Raw genomic sequence first — 22,185 nt, forward strand, 5'->3', positions numbered from 1 at the left:
AAACAATGTGGGATAGAAACCCCACAGGAAAACCTGTAGGATGGCTTTTACTAAGAGATAAAGACCTCCCACCAACTCCAGAAACCCCTGCAATCTTCCATTCCTCTTTCTTTTTCTGTTTTGATACAAAATCCATCATTACAAATCGGATCACGTAACCACTCCACCAATTATTTTTTTCTCCCTCTCGGTCTCTCTTTTTCTCTCAAGACACGCTACACTTGCTGCCACTCCAACAAAAGTCACCAACACAACTCTTCTCACTCGGTCCCTCTCTTCTTTTCCCCTCAAAATTCATACATCACTCAAAAACTCCCTCATACTCTCGGCTCTCTCTCAATCTCACAATTCACACAAAGAGAAAAGTAAAGAGAAGGTGAAGGAAGTGGAGAATATCACCGGCAGTCCGAACCATCATCACTACCATCTATTGGTTTGCCTTTTTCTACTACAAAAACAAGGTGATGTCTTTGTCTCATTGTCATGGCGGAACATTTTTTTAAAAATTTTTTAATCTATGCTCTTCATTTTTTTTCTTTCTTTCTTTCTTTTCTTTCTTTTTTCCTTCTTTTTTGCTTGTGGTTGTAAATGGAAGGTTTCACATGAGTTTCTTCTCATTGTTATAGTGATGTGTTGGTGAAAATGTGGGGTCTAAGTCTGCCTAAGTTCCATGGATGGTGTAGGCCAAAATCATGCATGTTAAGTGTTTGGAAAAATGTCTAAGTGAAAACCGAATTAAAAGAGTAAATTTGGTGTATATATTTTGCTAAAATAGATGGTTATAGCTAGTACAAGGTCTGGAAAATGTTTGGTTATTCAAAATTTTGAAATTTTTGAGCCTAAAAAGCAATGAAATATTTTTTTTTTCATTTAGGGCTGTTTTGCTTTAATTTATCATATTGTTGTTGTTTTTTTGTTGATTAAAGGTCATAGTTGTATTGTAGAAATCACAGGTAGTGTTTTGGTATAAATTTTATGATTTTTGGTGAAGATTTGAGCGATTTTAAAAAGCATAAAACTCGGCTGTAATTTGCTCTTTTGACCTCTTTTCATTCGTTTTTTGTAAAAACTAAGGCTGAAAACTGATTCCATGCGAAAAATCGAGTGGGGAGGTGTATTTTGGTGAATTTTTTGACAGGAGAAGTGGCCGCGGGTGTCCGCCATGGTATATATATATATATATATATATATGTGCAAATAAAACTTTTCAAGAATTTGTGCCACCTTTTTAGTGTGAACATATATATATATATATATATATATATATATGTATGTATGTATGTATGTATGTGCATAAAAGCTGTAAGAGTAAGGAAGCAATGCAAAAGGTGAAAAAAATGTGATACCATTTTCGTTGATGAGGCCTCTGATTTTGTACTTCAGCTTCCATCCAACTGCAATTCAGTTTTATCAAAGTATGCCTTAGCTTTTGACTTTTTTTATTCAGTCTAAAATTGGTTTATCAAATATCACAATTAGTCGTCTTGTTTTGTGTAGATAGTCAAGTGCATGTGAGTTCGTGATGATGAGTGAGTATGGCTGCAAGTAGGTTTTGGCAAAGAGTGTTTGAATAGAGTTCATGATGACAGTTGGGTATGGATGCCAGTAGTTTTTAGCGAAGAGGGTCTGAACAAAAATGGATGATAAAGTTGTTTCTGGTGATGGTATGAAAAGGCGTCTGCCGCTATGGATGCTGGGTGATCACGCATTAAATAAATCTGAAACTGCAAGTTCGAACAGTAGGGATGATGATGATGACAAAGGAAGCAGGGCAGACGAGGAAAGAGTGACGAAGTGTCGTAGAAGGCCGAAGTGGAAGTCATGTGAGATAGGGAATGATAATGATGGTTTAGAGTTGGAAGAAAAGTCCACAGGTGTGCTTAGAAGATGTCGAGTAAGAAAGCAGACTAGAAGAGAGACGATCAGTCACGATGTTGACATGGACAGTGAAGTTGCAATCAACCAGAAAAAGCGTAAAGGGAGAGCTAAGAAAAGTCTTGAGGTTGACAGTAATACTGATGATTTGGAAGGTTGTGTGGAGAACAGAGAAGATGAAGATCTGACAATGGAAGACCTAATGAGCATTGCAAAAGAGGTTATTCAGTCTCATTTTTCCTCACTATTAGTTGATAATTTTGAGACAGGTCTGGTTTTTAGAAAGATCATGCATTCAGTTCTTCTAACCTTGGTTAAGATGCTGGCTTCTAATGTATGTGGCAGACAACCTTGGTCCAACGTCAGAAATCTGCCTTCTTGCTTTACTTAAGAATGTGCTATGAATGCTTACGATTCTTTTGTAATATGAGGTGCTTAATATTGGAAAAAGTAGAATGATTTTTTTGTTCTTTCAGTTAGTAGGCTGCCTTAAAGCAAACTGAAAGATGGGGACTTATGTTGTTGTTTTTTTTTTTTTTAATCTTTGCAGTTTGTGCAAGATGATGAGGTTGCTCAACCAGTTGTGTCATTAAAACATGAACATAGGGACGAGGATGCTCATTCTCAACACATCCAGTGTGGAAGCTCCATTAGAGTCCCTCAAGGAAACACCAGATCATTTCAAGATCGAGGAACTAGTTCTTCTAGTATTGCAGTGGAGAATCTGACAGGTGAAGGTCCGACCTGTAAGCCGACTATGTCAGGAAATCCTACACAAGACATGTTGGATCTGTTTTTGGGTCCTTTGCTCAAGAAAACCCAAGAACAAGAGAAGGATGGTGTACCACTTGCAGAGGAGATAAACTTCACCCGTGAAGTTAAAAAACAGGCATATAGTGTTGTGCTTGGTGAAGAAGAACCACCCGTTGTTATGAAGAAGAAGACCAGTCTCAAGGACAAGGTAGCAATGTTTCTTGACTGACCAGGACATCACATTGTAAGAACTTCTAAGCCACTAGAGTTCCTGGAATGTCATCTTCTCTTGACCATAGTATAGCTTGTGTTCATATTGTTAGATGCTTTTCAGCCCCTCTCAAATTTTTTACTGGTTTTGAGGCTGCAATGAGTGACTTTCCGCCTTGTATAGCTTGTGGAACTAATATGCAATCCCATCGGAAACTCATGCATGAACATTGCCATGTCCATGGTGAAGGTGATGCATTCATGTCAATAGATGTATTTGTTACTGTATAATGGACGACTAACTTCTCTAGTTTTTGAAGGTGACCTTATTTCAGTTTAGTTTTTCAGTTTTGTGTTTCAACTTTGGCTAGTTATGGAATATTTCTTGGACTGTTTCCTCCAGTTGGCAAGAGCTGTTGGTAAATCTCAGTGCCTCTTAGAAGCTGTTATCAATATAGAGGACATGCAAAGGTTTATCTAGCTTTTTGTGTGTCAAGGGATTAACAGAAATGGAGCCATTCATGGCGCCAAGTATTGGAAATTGGGTTAAGTCTCCACCGGGATGAAGGGAGGCTGTCAATGATGGAACCTACAATTGTAAATTGCACATTGTGGCGAACTCGCACTTGAAAAGCCCTAAACGCCTACATCTTGCTTGATGATAATAGGGGATATATTTTTCTTATTGTTTGTTTCTAACGACATGATCTACTTGATTTACACGATTTACAATTTAATCCATCTTCTAGATATTTTGGGATGTTTGGTACAATGGTTGCAAAACTTGATTAAGCAAAAGGGATAATTTCAGAAACCTCCCTTGAGGTTTCTAACAATTTCACTAGCCTCCCCTGAGATTTGTAAAATTTTACAAATCTCCCCCGAGGTTAAGGTTTTAGTAACAAAATTAGTCCAAGTCAAACAAAATACCAGTGAAAAAGTGCTTTAAGGAGAAAGATGAAACTTTTAATATATAAGGGACAATTTCAGAAACCTCCCATGAGGTTTCTGATAGTCTGATAGTCTCACTACCCTCCCCTATTAGATTCTTGGGATTCAATTGTTACATCAATCATGGTGAAATGACTTAATTACCCACACAACTTAAGAGATATTTCGCAATTATTTTACATGATTAGTTAAAATTGTTATTAACTGGTTTAACAAAAATAATGACAATTAAAGTTTTTTTTAAAAAAATTTAATATGCCATTACAAAAGCGGAGCCAAATATAGGTGCCTTTCTATGATTGATAATTGATGTGTTTGAGTAGAAGCAATGATTCAGACTTTAGTAGTTTTGTGGAATAAGAGAAATACTTTAGGCATATATATGATTGATAATTGATGTGTGTGAGTAGAAGCAATGATTCAGACTTTAGTAGTTTTGTGGAATAAGAGAAATACTTTAGGCATATATAAGGATTTAGGAGACTTGAAAAGGAAATTTACTTTCAAATTTTTCTCAAAATTTTGGTGATTGTGAAAATCTCAAGGTCAGCCTCTAAGATTTTCTACTCTTAAATTTTGGAAATTTTTATTATTTGATTGCAGATATTAAGGTAATTCTTGATGGTGATGCTTAATAGTGACCCTACAAGTGAAAAAGAATAGCTTAGATTAAACAAAAATTGAAAAAAAATGACATCATGAAGTTTGTATTATGTTCTATATGATCTACTCCATTTGATGGTTGGTATTCAATTATAGTGTTTTTTCTTTACACATACGGTGGCAGCTGACTTGAGGCTCCTCTCAATGAGGGTGGTTCCATATCTCAAACCGAGGATCCCCCACAAAGTTACTGTCCTAACCTGGCAGGCACCAGTATTTCCATTTCTCAAGCTTAATGTGGATGGCTCTTCGTTGGGAAACCCGGGGCACTCAGGTGGGGGAGGAATCCTTAGAGACTACTTGGGACAGGTGATCACTGCTTTTTCTACATATTACGGCCATAGCACTTGTCTGGAGGCGGAGGCGTAGGCCCTGCTGGAGGGCCTCAAGACTTGCATTGCGCTTGGCCACACCAGAGTGGTGGTTGAGATGGACTCCAAGTCCCTACTAGAAGCGGTTAGTCAACGAACACACCGGCAGATCTGGAGTATAGTTTGGAACGGGCACTTTCATCTTCAGCACAGCTATAGGGAGGTGAATTCTGCAGCCGATGCCCTAGCTCGTCAGGCAAGCGTAGCCCACTCATCGGTCACTTACTGCCCTCGGAGTTTGCCAGGCCGAGTTAGAGGCTTTGTTAGCCTGGATAGGATGAATTTCCCTTACCTCAGAGTTTAATTGCTATGTACTCCTGCACTTTCTAGTGAATAAAAATGGATGTTTCAAAAAAAAAAAAAATAGTGTTTTTTCTTTTTTTTTTTATCCTAATTGTTACTTTTATTGTCATAGAAAATAGGTGTTGGTGTTGTATGAAATATAGATAAAGATTGTTGGTTGTATGCTACTAAATTGAAAAACCTTTTAATGATGACAATTTTTTTCTTGTTTATGATTATTTAACAAATGATATTTTTTAATGTTTTTCTCTCGAATGAAAATAACAATGGTTTTTCTAATTAGAAGCTAATAGATGATGTGTTGAATGGGAATTTTGTTATACAAAATGTACATATGCATGTACTAAGCAGCGAAATATTAATAGAATTGCTACTAACCAATGTCATCAAGCGGAAATTGAATCCAATATTAGGATTAAAAGATGAACCAAACTACATGATACTTAAATCGAGTTTAGCTTTGTAAAAGTTCGTCCGAGATTAGGTCACTAACAAGTCAAGCTAAAATTGAATAGCATTTTATATTCGATAACATTTAAACTCTAGTTCAAGTTCGGTTTAGAAAATAAACAAGTCAAGTTTGAACAAAATTTCAAACCCGTTAAAATAGTCAAACAAGTTTAAACAATAGAGTGCTCGATTTGATTATACTCATTTGCACCCCTATCCAATATGTCTCTTCCCACCTTATCTTTTTATTTTCTAATAGTATAACACGATGGAGAAAGAATTAAAGTAAGGGAGTTTCTAATCTATACCTAACCAAAAAGATTGTCCTGGAGATGCAATCCTATATGTTATTTATAGGTTAGGTTAGGGACCCTAACTAGCAAATATCAAAATCTTTAGGGTTTCCTTCCATCAAGGAAATGTTACCATTAATTATAATTTGAAAACAATATATCTGACTAATTTGCTAATGTGACTGATTATTTGTTATCAATCAATCATCATTAATATGAGATAATAATCAATTATTGACAAAATATCAATTAATTAATTAGAATATCAATTACTTTAGAATCAATCATATAAGTCATAACTGTCTCTGAAAAAGGCGAGTCTTACAAATTTAATATACTTATGGTTAATCGATAAGAAATTTTCAAATGTTATTTTCTAGCCCAAAAAAAAATTGACAATGTAATTTGCAATATGAGATTCAACCTTCCGATTTGCCTTCGTGCCTAATGAGTTGTAATGTAGAATGCCAAAAGCTTTTTGTTTAAATGATTGTAGCTGAACAAGTTAGAGTTGTAGATGAGCATAGCCTTTCCTTTCCAAGTAGAAGACGACCAACACATTTTGTCAATAGCACAATCTGTCCTTTCCTAACGGGTGTTTCATTTCATAATAATAGTCTGTTGAAGTCTTAAGTATATCTCTATTTATATTGAATAGGTAATTTTGATGTTCTCTTTATGATTTCAAGTTTGTGTGTTCAAAAGATGAAAGGATGCCTAAGGAAATTGAAAAAATTGGTACTTAAGAAAGAAATGAAATATTCGAAGGAAACTAAAATGTATTTCGATAACATTATGAGAAGGTGTGTGTTTTCTAATGTCAAAAATCAATTAAATAATTCCAAATGCAAAAGTATAGGTACAATTAATCATGGACAAAAACTTTGCATCAAAAACCAAAGTAGGAAATGTATATGTTGCATTTGACATCTTACTAGCTGATCTTTTGGGTCAAATTATTTCGGCCAAGCAAGATAAAGCTCCTTTTTAGAATTTTAGCATTCATTCCAATTTTAACCAAAATATTTTGGTAGTCCTATCATACATAAATCTAGTGATTATGTGCCTTAATATGTGTGTGTGTGTGTGTGTGGAGGGATAGGTAATTATCAGGGAATTATCCATCTTAAATATCTTGCATTAAACTATATGGTATGGATTGACTTGTTGGTTAGTCCCACCATTTTTGCTATACAAGTCTCTAGTCATTTTTATTCATTTATATTGCCATTTGATAATTTCTTGATGATTTACATCTTGTAATATTAGTTTCTATCTTACAGTTGGTGCATCTGTTTGAATGCATTTAGTAGTGATTAGTTACATGTAACCATTTTAGTTATTTATGATTTCCGACTTCTATAGCTGTGTGGCTTGCAAATTACAATTACTCACGTAATAGAATTTAAAATTTTTTAGGAGTTTTTTTTTGGCATGCTCTATCTTAAATTTGCCAAAGCAAAGGCCGTTTGCGACTGTATTTTTCATAGTGGTCAATTGCATTTGTTATGTTTAACAAATAAGAACTTTTTCTTTTTCTCTTTTGTTCACTTAGATGGTAATTTCTAACTTTTCTTGCTAGGACATTATTTTCCTTCATTTTAAAATTTTAGAATTCAAGTCTGTTCCCTTACACTCAATACATATGTTTAAATGAATTGTTCAAAGAGGTGAAACCTCCAATAATTTTCCATAGATACTAGATTATATTCTCAATTGCTTAATTTTTAGTTTTCTTGCTAAAATGTTAATTTTTCCTACATTTAATAATTCAAGTCTATTTCCTACACTAAGTATGTATGCTTAAGCGAATTATCAAGATAGGTGAAATCTCCATCAACTTTGGATAAATACCAGATTGTATTTTCAATTGATTAATTTCTAGTTTTCCTTGCTAGAATGTTCCCTTGTATTTAATTTCAGGGTTATTATCACTTTACTCCCTTAAACTATATCACTACTATCAGTTTACCTCTTAACGTTATCTTTTAGTTATTTCACCCTCGTAGGTAATTCAACTCAACATGTTAAAAATTTTTGGATAAAAGTACCACTTTATTTTATAGGATTACTACATTGTTATTATCATTTTATCCCTTTAAATTATAATAATACAACTGCTTTAATCCCTAATATTATTTTCTAGACATTTTACCTCATCGTTAATCTAACAAGTATGGTAAAAAAATTTTAAATGTATTTACCCTTTTTTATATATAACTAAAAATAAAAAAGTTGGAATGGTTATTCTTCCTTTTGTTTTCACTTTAAGGGATCCAAAAACATAAAAATAAAAAGATTTTCTCAAATTTCTTGTTTCACACTTATTAATACCAGAAAAAGAAAAAGATATAGGAGATATAAAATTAGATTCTATAAAAAAAGAAAATAAAGAACAGTCTAACATTATTGTATTACTTTAAGGTAGCTGGGATTAGAATTGGAATTGGGCGGTAAACAAAAAAGTAAAATAATTTTAAAATAATAAAAATATTTAATTTTTTCTTATTTGTATTTTTTGAAAAAATAATTGAGCACTCTTTCTGTCTCCCTCTCTCTCCCTCCCCATCTTTCTATTTTGTTTTAATATTAATAAGATTGTCAAGAAAAAAGAGATTAATACTTTAACTTCTTTCTTGATACTAAAAAGGAGAAGAGCTACTCTAAATTTTTTATTGTTTTTATTATATAAAGAGGAGAATACTTTCTTCTAAAGTTTTTAACTTGTTAAATTGGTTTAATGGTGGGATAAATTGCCTAAAACATAACTTTAGGGAATAAATTGATCATGAGACTATAGTTTATGGGAGTAAAGTGATAATAATTATAAGGGATAAACATATCTTTCACTTTAATTAATTAACTCCGTTAAGTTTGACAGTTAGTTTTGGGAGTAAAGTGAATAAACGGTAATATTAATGGGAAAATTAATAGTGACACCAAATTAGGGGGATAAAGTGATAATAAACCTTAATTTCATAGTTTAGTTTGGCATGTTACTAAAGTATTGCCTCTTTTAGTATGACTTTCCTATTCTGCTTACACTGACATTCTCCTTTCAGGTTTTTATTTTGATGACTTCATGACAACCTGTATTTTCCTATAACTTTGTTTGCCTGTTACTCAACTCATTTATGACTATGCATTCTATTTGTTTAAGGCAAGTTCAAGTACAGATAATATACTCCCTACATGTTTGAATTGCTTTTCAATAGATAATTAATTCATAATATCCCTATTTTGCATGTTTCTAAACCATTGCCTCTTTTAGTTTAACCATCTTATCCTATTTTGATAACTCGATGACAACTTGCATTATTTGATACATCTAATATGCTTTCATTTTATTTTTAGTTTAGTTCAAGTGGAGATAATATTTTTCACTATATGTATAAATTATCGTGTAGAAACCACCTACACTTGTTATTTGGTTTTGAATAGATTATTAACTCATAATACCCTTGAAATAGAAATAGTTTCATTGAATTACTTTGCACTCATTTCTCTCTAGATAAGTTCAATTTATTCAATAGTTTATGCAACCTCACATACATCTTCAACCTTATAGAGGCAGTGAATAAAAGACTTCAAAATATGCATTTCTATGTACAGCTTCAAAATAGAGTTTGATTGTTACAAATTTCCAACCACCTCACTATGTTGTTATACATAATCTCAAGTGAAAGAACAACTCTCCAGTCCCACTCAACTACAACACCTTCAACAGAAACACCATTAATAGTGAGCACTTCGTTGGTTGGAACTTCATCAATAGATAGAAAAACAAGACCAATAATTGGCAAAGTGCATCTTGACTCCAAGCTTTGAAAATAAAGTCAAACGTGTAGAGATGAATAATACATGGCTTGCAAACATATATGCATATTGAATACAGGTGGCAGTACTACTTAGATAAACTACAGGCCATGTTTTACCAAATCATGCAAATAATAGCCAATTGCCCGTCATGTACAATGCCATGCCAACGCCACATTGGTAGAACACATACATCCCAAATTCACATCAACAAGAAATAACCAAAGATCGCTTTAAACAACACATATCCATGCAAAAAATACACACAATTTATACACAAAAACATACCAACAAAATAACCGGCCTAGGCTACCAACGCATAGCGTCAGGATTGAAAAGCAAGTAGATACATAAATATAGATACCTTCTTTTTATGGAGAATCTTGGTGGGCCTTTGTGGGTTGTAAAACTATTACTAAATTGGAGTTGTACTGGTTTTTGATCCGAGACCTGATTTTACTTAGAGCCCGATTAGATAATTACTCTTGAGCCTAAGTATCATTTTAGGTTGGAGCCCAAGCATCTAAACCTAATCTAATATGAGAATTAGTTTGGGCCGAACAATTGAGGCTCCGTTTGGATTGACCTATTTTTTTTAAAATAGCTTTTCAAATACAATGTTACAATAATATACAAACAAAAAACATATGATTCATACAATATATCAAAAATAATTCACAAATATACACAAAAAATTAAAAAAATAAATTCTACAACATTTTTCCCTCTTCCTCCTCCTCCCTCTTCCTCCTTCCTTCCTCCCCTACCCCACCCACCCCCAGATCAAGGCCTCTAGTCGCGACCAAATCGTGACCAGAGAGTTACAACTTTTTGGTCACAATTAGAGCTGTTAAATGAGCCGAGTCGAACTTGAGCACACTATAATCGAGCTCGACTCGAACCTCTAATTGAGCTAGCTTGAGCTCGCTCGATTAGTAATTCGAGCTTCACAAGCTGTTTGAGATCGACTCGGTATACTCGGTCTAAAACTCGAGCTCGAGCTCGAACTCGAGTTCAAAATCGAGCCGATCTTGTCGAGCTCAAAACTCGAGCTCGAGCTCGTTTGGGAGATGAACATTAGGGCAAGACTGAAAGAGGAAAGAAAAAATTAGGGTTAGAAATGGAAAAATGAATTAGGAAAAAGTATCAAATACACAATGAAATGACGCTAATGACCCTACTATTCGAGCCTATCGAGCTTAAACGAGTCGAGCATAACTCGGCTCGTCTATTAAACGAGCCTAAAATTGAACTCGAGCTTGGCTCGTTTCTCTCAGTAAACGAGCCGAGTCGAGCCCCTATCGAGCCGGGTCGAGCTCGGCTCGCGAGCTACCCGGTTCGATTAACAGCTCTAGTCACAATCTAGAGACCAAAGGCCTCGATCTTGTCGAGACAAGATCGACGGGAAGGGGAGTACCGGGGAACGGGGGAGGAAAGGAGAGGCGGAAGAGAGAAGGGAAAGAGAGAGGGGGAGGGAGGAGGAAGAGGACGGGGGTGGTGGTGGGTAGGTGGGTAGGGATAATGGCGGTGGTGGTTGTGGGTGGTAGTATTAATTTTTAAAAAGTATCATAAAAATATTTTAATTTTAAAAGTTATCCCAAAATATATTCCAAAAATGCCTCCAAAAAACATTACAAAAAACATATCTATAGGAAAAGCTTTTCATAGACATTGTTACAGTAAAATATTTTTAAAATACACCCAAAAACAGCTAATCCAAACGTAGCCTGAGTTTTGACACATTGAAAAAAAGTTTAGACAAGTTTCTTCTTCAATTGTAGCTAAAGCCAATGACTATACACTCAATTCTTCCAATTTGTTTTTGTTTTAACAGCAAATACATATGAACCTTTTGGGGTTACAATGGCTTATCAAGAAACATTTCAATTAGTTGACCTTTCTTTCAAAATACTTATCAGTGATTAATCATATTGTTTGGGTGCATATTTGCACAAGTATTTTTTCTATTTGACAATGTATAATTTTGAATTTTTAAAATATATTTATATCTTTATTTAATTCAAAATTTATAACATAATTATAAAATTAATTTTTTTATTTTTTGAAATATAAACTTACTCTAAAAGCTCCAAATTTGAGTTTATGTCAAAAATACTTTTATCTTCCAAACATTTTAAAAATTGCTCCTGAATTCTAAGAGTGATACTTACCAAACACATTAAAAGTGCTTTTTATCTTTTAAAAACACTTTTTAACAACAAAACAACTACAATTACCATTAATTCTTGGACCAAAAGTTTGGCACATATAAGATTTTTGGGTATAAAAATTTTTTAAATAGTTCGTCCATAGTTGGCATAGCTAGTTAACCTAATTTACATCAAAATTATCCTGCAAATGCATATACCTACATTTATTGTTTCCTTTGCATTTAAATACTTTTTTTTTATTTAATCTTAGTTTTTTCAAAAAATTAAGACATAAAATCTCTCTTAATGAGTGTCTATTGCCCACCGACCGAATGAATAAACTCTTATACATTTAAAAGGAGCAAAGTCCACTGAGTCCTTCTTTCTCTAATCAATATATATATATATATATGTAGCTATTTTAATTAGGGTATTTCTCACTCCTATCTGACATACCTAATTGAAGAGAATTAACAAGTTATGGGTCATTGGGTTTTACCCATATTAAATATTATATTATATGTTTAAAAATTATCCCTAATTTTAAAATAACTTTAAAAAATAACTAATCTTATCTTAATGATATCTGTTTTCTATCAAATTATTACACATAACTATAGCCAACCTTTTTCAAATTACAATTATTAAAATCTTACATATTTCATAAATTACTTCTATTCATCACCATATTAATGCTTAGTATTCAAATTGTTTATCTTTTTCCTTAATTTTGAATTAACTTGGTGTAAAAAAATTAACTATTACACCAACAAAATTACCAATATTATTGAAAACTAAATATTTATTGATGAAAAAATAGATTGCTGGATCTTTTCTACTTGCCCCTTGAGAAGTCCTCGTGTTGCACCCCTTCCTTTTTGATTGCCTTCTCCTCCCTACTAGCATGTCCACTACTCCTCCTCCCCTCTTCCTCCACGGCTTGTTTCCCTCGCCCTTCTCTCCATCTCTCCTTCATAGAAGGTCTTTGTCCCTTTCTCGCCCGATTTCAATGATATCAAATCCACCTTGAAAGCGCAAATTCCTAAGCTGATCTATAAAGAAACCCGTGGTGTCTTGAAAATTTCCTCAGAGAATGTCATCCGTGATGCTGTGAGTAATCTTTGCAGGCCAAAAGAGACGTTAAACAGTTGATCAACTTGACAAAGAGCTGGAGGAGTATCATGCTATGCAATCTGGGGAAGCTCTGTTATGCAATGAAAATGTTAGTGAGAAATTGCAGTTGTACGAGTTTGAGAAGCGGAGTGCTTGTTAAGTATTTTGATGCATTAGGACAACTTTATTTTGGTACTAAAGGTTGGCAAGAAGTTTTGGCCATGTAACCTTTCACTGTTTTATCAGTGATTCCTATCTATTGAAGATTTATCATTGTTTAAATGAAGTAATTGCTAGTCCCTATCAGGATGGCTTGCAGTTCTCAATTGAGCCAATAGTCTTGTTCATCAGGATGCAAATTGTAATTTTGCTATCCTTGTTTTAAGAGAACCATCTTGTTATAGCTACCAAGTTGGATGAAAAGGTTTGTGCTCTTTATGCTGGCAAAGACTGGATGAGAAATCAATATACAGGGACTACTATGCTTCATGATGTTAAAAAAAGCGAATATATAGTTCTAGATTTATGGTCATTATATAAATTTGAATTATCTAAAAGAATATTTATAAAAAGAGAATATCTACCAAGTTTTTGATATGTGATACATTATTTGATGTATACTATCATATTATAGTAAAAGTATGTAAACAAATTTTTAAAAATTAGTAAATAATTGAACACTTAGAATACATTAATTTTTAAAATTAATATGAATGAACATATAGGATTGTTGTTAATTTAATATTCATATTTGTATACATCTACAATAAATAAATAAAAAGACCGTGTTAAGGTACGGGCAAAATTCTGGTGCACCAATGGTAGAAAATACAACATCAAACATGCTACAAAAATAACAAATTTGAAGGATCTACAAATACATCAGATTTGAGAAAATTATAAATATTACACTGTAAATTTTCAACCTATTCCAAATAATGTTAATCTCTTTAAGTGGGTAGACCCTAAATTTTACAAAAACAGAAGAAAATATGTGTTATATAGTAATCAAGGAAGAAAAATATGTGCTTTGCTTCAAAGTTTACTTTTTCCATAATCATTGACTGTAAACTTTGAATATATGCTATGTTACAAAATATGTGCTTCAAAATATATGCTATGTTACAGTCAATGATTATGGAAAAAGTAAACTTTGAAGCAAAGCACATATTTTTCTTCATTTTTCTCCAAATTTAGTGGCCACTTTTTTAAAGTAAATATATATGCATGATAATTTTTAAAAAAAAAGAATATTAATTTTTCAATTTATGTTATTCATAATTTAAAAAAATAATTAATTGATACATAAGTGTCATGTACAACTGAGAATTTATATAAAAATAAATAGTAGACTTCTAGCTTAACATACTGGAATACTACGCTAATTCTATCCTTATCATACAATTAATTCTATCTTCATTTTATAGGAATACAAAAATTAATTGTATCATAGTTGTACACTATAAGAATATAAGAGTGACATAGACTAACAGGATAGCTACTCCTCTTATCCACAAATTCGGTAAGGGGCACAATCAATGAATTCACAACCACTATTGTCATAACAAACTAAACTTCGTGGACTTGAAGAGCACCCATATGCGGATGAACTATACGCTAGTTGTAAGTCAAGTAGGGAACCTTGGTGGTAGCAATGATGATAGATAAGTTAAAGTGGTGGAAATCGTAAAAATTACTAGGAGTTATACTGGGATGTTGAAATAAATGCAAAAGAGATATTTGATTCTTCAAAATTATAGGTAAATCAAAATAACCTTTTTGTGTGTATGGGGGAAAGCAAGAAGTGCCTACTCTTTCTATTCATATGCCCAAAAGTTTTAATCTAGCCAATGTCCGACCGATTCTAGATTTGGCCATACAATATCATCGAGTTGAAAATCATTTGGCTATATTTTAAACCATTTAAGATATGAAAAAATCTTAAGGTATGTAGCTAAAGTAGTGGATCTTTTTAAACAATTACAAAAAAAATTAAGTTTGTTGAATTAAATAAAATATTGTGCTCAAAAAATATTAGTACAATCAATCAAAAGTCTTAAACATATGTCAATAAAGTTATAGCATTTTTGGTTAAACAAACTAGATTTATAAACATATAACTAATCTATACCTCATTCGTATGTGGAAGTGTATGACCAAATCTCTTCCGGACAATCTTTTGTCATTCAGACTGACGCCTATACTGCTTATGGTGCTCATCCCATCCCTCCTGATCATGCTGTCTATTTTCCAACAATCCATGCTCGGTGACAAGATTCATGAAAAATTTCCACTCGTTACTATCTTCTGTTATGGCTGATTGATCGAAAGGGTTCTGTTTGATGAATTCTTCTACACCTTCAGCATCAGCCAATTTCTCCAAGTACTGTACAAAGTTTCCTTTAGGATTTGTAGATTTTTTTTTTAGGTTAGTTGAAAATTTCAGGATAGTTGAATAATAAAAATTACAAGGCCAAGAAAAATGTTTCTTACCTAGATAGTTGTCCTCTGCACTCAAAGAATTATATGATGCAGGGAAGATGGCATTGTATCTCTAAACAATTCAACAAAGGACAATAATTAGAACATCATCCAGACTAGAATGAAGGAATATACCACATAAGGAACTTTGAGCCAGTACACTTACAGAATTAAGGAATGATTTGTATGGAGAATCATCAACTAACACTGTGTTAGAGCAATTATATAAATTGAAATCTCGCTAAAGTTTTTTCAAGTCCTTAAACATCACATTTTTCTCTGTATTTTCTTTCAGTTTGGCTTTTGTCACAGTGCAAGAATCTTGATCCTACAAAATACAGCAGTATCAAACAGAACATTACCCAAAAATTCTGCTAAGAGACAGATTCTGCAAATTTTGATAATTATGAATGAAGTCTCACCCAAACAAACAATGGTTCCGTTTGGATTAGCTATTTTTGAGGGTGTTTTTAAAATTTGTTAGTGTAGCAGTGTAGTTGAAAAACTTTTACTGTAGATGATGTTATTTTTTAGGTTATTTTTTGTATTTTCGAAGTTTTTTAAGGTTATTTTTTTATGTTTTTGATATTTTTGAAGTTGTTTTTTTTTATATTATTTAGGTTGCTTTTTTTGTGTTCTTGGTATTTTTGAAGTTGTTTTTGTTTGTATATTACTGTAGCATTATAGTTGAAAAACTTGTTTTTAAAAAAATGACCAATCCAAACAGGGCAAATAGTTGTTCTTCAAAACCTTTACCCATACGTCTTGATATACTTTGAAGTATAGATTGAATATTATGCCGGGTAAAAAAATGAAATTCTTAAAGTAGAAAAAAAGAGAAGACATAATGTATGATTCAATTAACTAAAATATAGGTTGAAGCATGCCTTTTTTTTTATGACCAGATTGCCACAATGAAATTTGACAAGCAAAATTTCAAAAACTCTATGCAATGTGGTCTAAAGGTAAAGCTATGCTGTTTGGATCTACTGTGAGGTAAATTGGCCAAAAGCACTCCATTCAGATCCAGAATGAGAAGTTTCTTTTTCGACCCCTCATCCTGCAAATCTCATTTGGCATCTGTCTCCTTTTTCTATTTATTTTCTTTTAGGAAAACACCATAACTGAAGGGGTCTGCCAATTTATCCAATGCAATCTCCCAGGCAACAAGCTTCCTAGCAATACTAGCTTGAAGCTGTAGATACAAATATTAGGAGTTGGATGCAATAAACTAAACCTGCTAGAAGGACAGCATGGATTAGTGCACTTACTGGTCCAGTAATGTTGGGCCGACATCCCATTGCCCAATATTGCATATATTTCATTGTCAGAATTCCACAACTTGATCCATCTCACTGTCTTGAATTGTGATTAACAAGAAAAAATGTCCACCTAGGATCCTTATTTAACAACCTACTCAAAATCCATACCTACGCCCAAAAAAAAAGAAAAAAAAGGAAAGACATTGCAGTGATCATATTAAGATAAGCTTCACAAACATAAAGCAAAATAAATTACAAGTTTGCAAATTTTCAAAAAGTACGGAGCCCTCCCTCAACATATTCAAGAATAAATAACGTACATTCTCCTACCGCAAGTCTCATTAGACACAATTTTTTTACTTTTTTTGAAAATAATTTGGAGATTAATAACACAATTAATTCAGCACACGTGAGCATTGCATATAACACAATGTCTTATGATAGAAAACTTGAGATTAATAAGTCACAGTGGTGGATTCACATGGCCCTGACCGGATCTCGAGGCTGGATTTTGTCAAAAAATTTGTTTCAAAACAGTTAGCCTCCGTCAAGAATCTGGTCAAAAAATCAGACCAAATATAGAAAAATCCATAGCCAGATTCATGTTGAATAAAATTTCTTCACTCGAAAAAATGAAGTTCAATTTTTCAAGCATTTTTTTTTTCAGTTTTTGAGGCATTAAATGGTCCCATGCCTGCAAACAATTGTAACACCAATATCTTTGTTGATAGACTCTGTCAAAGAAAGGCACTGCCATGGTCATCCTACATTCTTTCATATTAAGATAACTTGCAATATCTCTTGTACGTACCAGCGATTGCATTACTGTGACGGCCCCACCTCCCCCTAAAGCGTACCAAAGGGTTCGGCGGGTCGCCTGCCCAATTCTCGCCAGGACTCAGTCATACCTCAATCAAAGCCGAAATAAAATCACAAGATCAAACGAAAACAATCCAAAACTTAAAGTAAAACCTATATACATTTCGATCTCAAAAGGGAGTGCAAACATCAAATATACAAAGGTTATCAATTCGTCATACATCCAGCCCGTGCCAAAAGATAAGGCGAGAACCATTACAAACATCTGAAACAAGTCTAGACTAGTCTATACCGAACTCTCGTCCTTACTCGCCTTCCCCTGTTAAGGAAAACAAAACTAAAGGGATGAGTTAAAAGCTCAGTGAGGTTCCAAACACATAATCAAACAATAAGTTCAATGCATTAACCAACAATAACCAATAATTCAAGAAACATTTACAATGGAAAGCAATACTAATATATTCATTAAAAGGATACGGGCTCACAGGGAGCCATTTGTTCATTCATTCGTTCATTCTCCTTTCATTCTCTTATTCCTCCAATCATTTGAAAATGCATTTCGATAAGTAAAACCCCTCATTTGTATTGACATTCGTTCGTTCATTTCATTCACCCCCTCCTGGACGTTGGCCAGGTTCCACCAGACTACAAGGTAATACTCGAGTATACCAAACGTTCACCCAGGGTCACCAAATCGCCCGACCGAGTCCGCTTCTGGCTCGAGTCGACCGGCAACGAAGGGCAAGGGTCTAGTTCAGCCAAACGGCTTACATTCATGCGCAACTAGCATTTAATTATTCAATCATTGAAAATTTCACATTTATTTAGGTCGAGTGCGATAAAGTACACACTCGCCTAGAAAACTCATTTTAAGCAATCATTGAAAACATTTAACATGTTGTCATTCGTTCATAACAAGTCATATAATCAAGAACAAGCCACATAGTCAATGAAAATATAACAAACAAGGAACACTCACCTATTTACGCAAAATAACGTCCAAAATATACTTCCGGATAATACTCTCAATCACCAAGGAACCCTAATAATAACCAAGGGAAAATATTACGGTTAAATCATCCAAAGTTTAGGTGAATCAAAGAAAATCCGAATAACTATTAGTACAAATGATAAGTATAGTTTTGGAAGTGAAAATAGTACATTTAAACTAAAGGACATGAGTAAAATATTTGTAAAACTTATACTCGCTTGTAAAATTTTGAAATCTCCATTTGAGTCGAAAAAACAAAGATAACGTATTTTTTTATTGGTCGTAAATTTTATTTTTTCAAGGGTACAAGGTTCGGCCAAAATCTAACTTATATACTGTAAGAAAAGAAGATACAAATATCCTAGATGGTTCAAGTGGTATTCACTCTCAAGCCTTACTCAAGTCGCAAGTATATCTACCTAGTCCTCGGGCGTAAATTTAGACAGCACGCCCTTTGTATTTACCTATTTTCCAGCCATTTATGGATTCATTGTTTTCCTCAATCAACCCCAAAGTTACACACCAAATAATCTCATTTCAATAGCCGATCAATAGGCTCAAGGTCATACAAGTACAAAATCAAGCTCACGACATGTGCGGAAATGAAGTTTAGCAAAAGATAGATTTGACGTTGTTTTACGTAACGGACACAACCGAAGCTACGCTTATCGTATTGGGGTGAAATTTATACCGTTTCGAAACTAAGATAAGTCCTACAACTTTGATGAAGACGACTCAGTCCAGTTTGTAGTGTATCTAAGTCAAAATGTCAAATTACAGAACCAGAATCTCACACTCGGGCTAGTTAACCGCACTATACGTAAACGACAATAACTCAGGCTATCGAAGTCCAATTAAGGCGTTTTTAGGGGCGTTGGAAAGATAAAACATAGAACTATAACTTCTATGTTTTGGACAAAGGCTAATTCAGTAGGGATCAGGGTGAACAGATGTGGTCAGATTGGTGAAAGGTCAACGCTGTCCACAGGGCTCTACCTTTGGCAGTCAGGGGTATTTTTACCTTTTCATGAGTTAGGTTGCTCCGATTGAGCTGAAATTTTGCAGAAAACTATAAAATATCATTCTCTACAACTTTTATGTTTTATGCTAAGCCTAATTCGGCCTTCCTCATGGTCAACCAGAACCGGGCAGAACAGGGAAATAATAAAACTCAAATCTGGAATTTGACCTTTTCCTCTAGAATTTCATATCCAACAAGTATTCTATCATCAACCCACCAATTACTAACTCAATAACATCCGTTAAGAGGTAGATAACCATAATCAAGGTTGAGAATATAAACCCTAGCTCCATATTCCAACCTAACAAATTTACTGTCATAAGGCAAGATTAAGAGCTTCTAATTAAATTTTAACAAGATTAAATGCAAGGAAAGGATAGGAAACCATAACAACTCACCAAAGCTTCTAGCAAGAGAGAACCACAACCTTTCCCTCCAAAGTTTCACCACACAAAGGCTCTTAGGTATTAAAGGAAGGGTTTAATCGGTTTAGTTTTTTGGATTTTCACTCAAATTAAGCTAAAATCAAGATGAAAATTGAATGGTTTCTTCCCTCTTTTCTCTCTCACTCTCACGGCTGGAATGTGCAGAAATGGTGGCTGATTTGAAGCTTCAAGAAGGTTAAGATGATAGGAATTCATTTGGGTCAAAATTGGACAAGTGTCACCTTTTGATTGGAAATTAATTTTGTTTCTTTTTCCTTGATTTTCTGGTCAAGAATTTCGGCCCTTTGAAGAAGATATTTAGGACCAATTTTGCTGAAATAAAAGTGAGAAGATTAAGGTAATAAAGTAGTGTTCAAGTGGTATACTCATCCGGTAACAAACGGAACCCGTCGGTTCAACCCGTTTTTCCTTAAATCGCGTATATCAGGGTTTTAACTTATAATTCACTAACTTATTATTTTTACTTCTAATCATACTCTTAATATCATTTAGAACTCACTCTTAATCACCAAATTTGATCTACACTTCGTATCGAATAATCATACTACGAAAAGACGCGAAAACCCTAATTTATCGTAACGATGAAAGTAAAAAGGAAACCCTTGTTTTTATGATTAGTTGTAGCTATTGGGGAAGTGAATGTATACTAAAGTTATTGTAAAGTAATAAATTCCAAATTAAAGGGAATTTTAAGAAAATATGAGGGGTTTTACAATGGCATAGATTACAATTAGGGTTTCGGTTGAAATATGAGAAATTTAAGAAACCCGGCTAGTCACAAGCGAAAACTAGGGTTTTGATTAGACTTTAGGGTTTCTAGTCTTTAAAACAAAACAATGTCTTAAACTAAAAATAAACTAAAAAAATCGTAATATTCTCTTTGAAACTAAACAACAATAGTATCCTAAAAGTTGGGGTATCACAATTACACCCTAATAGAATGATTTCTCATGGACCCAAGCATCAACTATGTAGACTTCCTTTTCCTTCACATGAGCAACCATCAAATACCAATGCTATTTAAAAGAGATAGTGGCCTTTCTGAATAATGCTCTTGTCTTCGTTTGGTTATTTCGACTTTTCAAAATTGTTGACCTCAAATTCATAAATTTGCATTGTTTGCTTTGTTGTTACTTGTGGGCCTATTTTTCCATGCCGTTTTCTGTCCCTTTTGCATGGCTTCATTATTGCATTTTTGTGTCTGCTTCTATGCCCTTTTGCTGCATTTGATGTGATTTTTTAGTGTCTTTATAATATGCAGGGTATAGGGTTTTGTTGGCATGGTTGCACAGCCAATTTGGAACACCAAAACCTTTTATATGCATTTTTTTAGCTGTAGATCCTAATAATATATTACTGCATGGCCATTTTTCATTTTGTTCAAAGAAAAATGTTATATATATTTTAGTTCACAAGGATTATGTGTAAGATTATTGTTGCCCAGAGGTAATTATGAGTATTGTTGTCAACAAATTGTTTGGTCATTTAAATTTTTATTTTCATTTTTTATAAGTAGAATTTAATTCATGCAATGCAATAGGCGATTTTGACATAAAAAATAATATTTAAGGTTAAAATGTACTTTTAGTCATCAAAGTTTTGAGGTTGGACAAAATTGGTTTTTGTTTTTTTAAAGTTGACTAAATTGGTCCTTAATGCTTCAGACAAAATTAATATAGTCTTCAAAGTGTTCAACTTCCACCAAATTGGTTGTTAATGTTTTAATCTAAACAAATGCTGCTCTTAAAGTATACTAAACTATATCAATTAACCAAATTGGCCCCAATGGTTTATAAATTTTAAAAAGAGATATTAATATGATGTAAAAATACATTAATTTTGTAACAACAATAGAAAATTTATATTAAAATCACAAAAATTTTGAAAATCCTAAAAAATGTAGAATAATGTAAGCTAATAACCTTTGACCAAATGAAGAATTTTGTTTCCTTTTGGTTCATAGGAAGACTCTAAATAATTTTTAAAATTTTTGTTATTTTTTCACAAATTTTATGTAAATTTATAGAATTTTCTTGTATTCTAAAAAAACTCAAGAAGAATAAGGTATTATGATCAATATCGGAATAAAGCTTGTGTTGTGCATGCGCTTTATGATATCAAAGTATAAAAAAAATCAAGTATTTTTCCTTTTTCTTTGTATTGCTCAGCAAAGAAATTAATTCAAACTTTTATCGACCAACTTATATAAGTATCAAA

General features: G+C 33.2%; 1 protein-coding gene across 1 annotated transcript; it reads left to right on the forward strand.

Moving 5' to 3' along the window:
* Positions 1-213: 213 nt before the first annotated feature.
* On the forward strand, positions 214-3,153 carry LOC113783486. Its single transcript, XM_027329635.1, has 3 exons — positions 214-461; positions 1,498-2,095; positions 2,426-3,153. The coding sequence occupies exons 2-3, from the start codon at positions 1,637-1,639 to the stop codon at positions 2,855-2,857; spliced, it is 891 nt and encodes a 296-aa protein (XP_027185436.1). The 5' UTR covers positions 214-461; positions 1,498-1,636; the 3' UTR covers positions 2,858-3,153.
* The last annotated feature ends 19,032 nt before the right edge of the window (positions 3,154-22,185 follow it).

The sequence above is a fragment of the Coffea eugenioides genome, chromosome 9 (genome assembly GCF_003713205.1).
Source record: "Coffea eugenioides isolate CCC68of chromosome 9, Ceug_1.0, whole genome shotgun sequence".
In the NCBI taxonomy this organism is placed as follows: domain Eukaryota; kingdom Viridiplantae; phylum Streptophyta; class Magnoliopsida; order Gentianales; family Rubiaceae; genus Coffea; species Coffea eugenioides.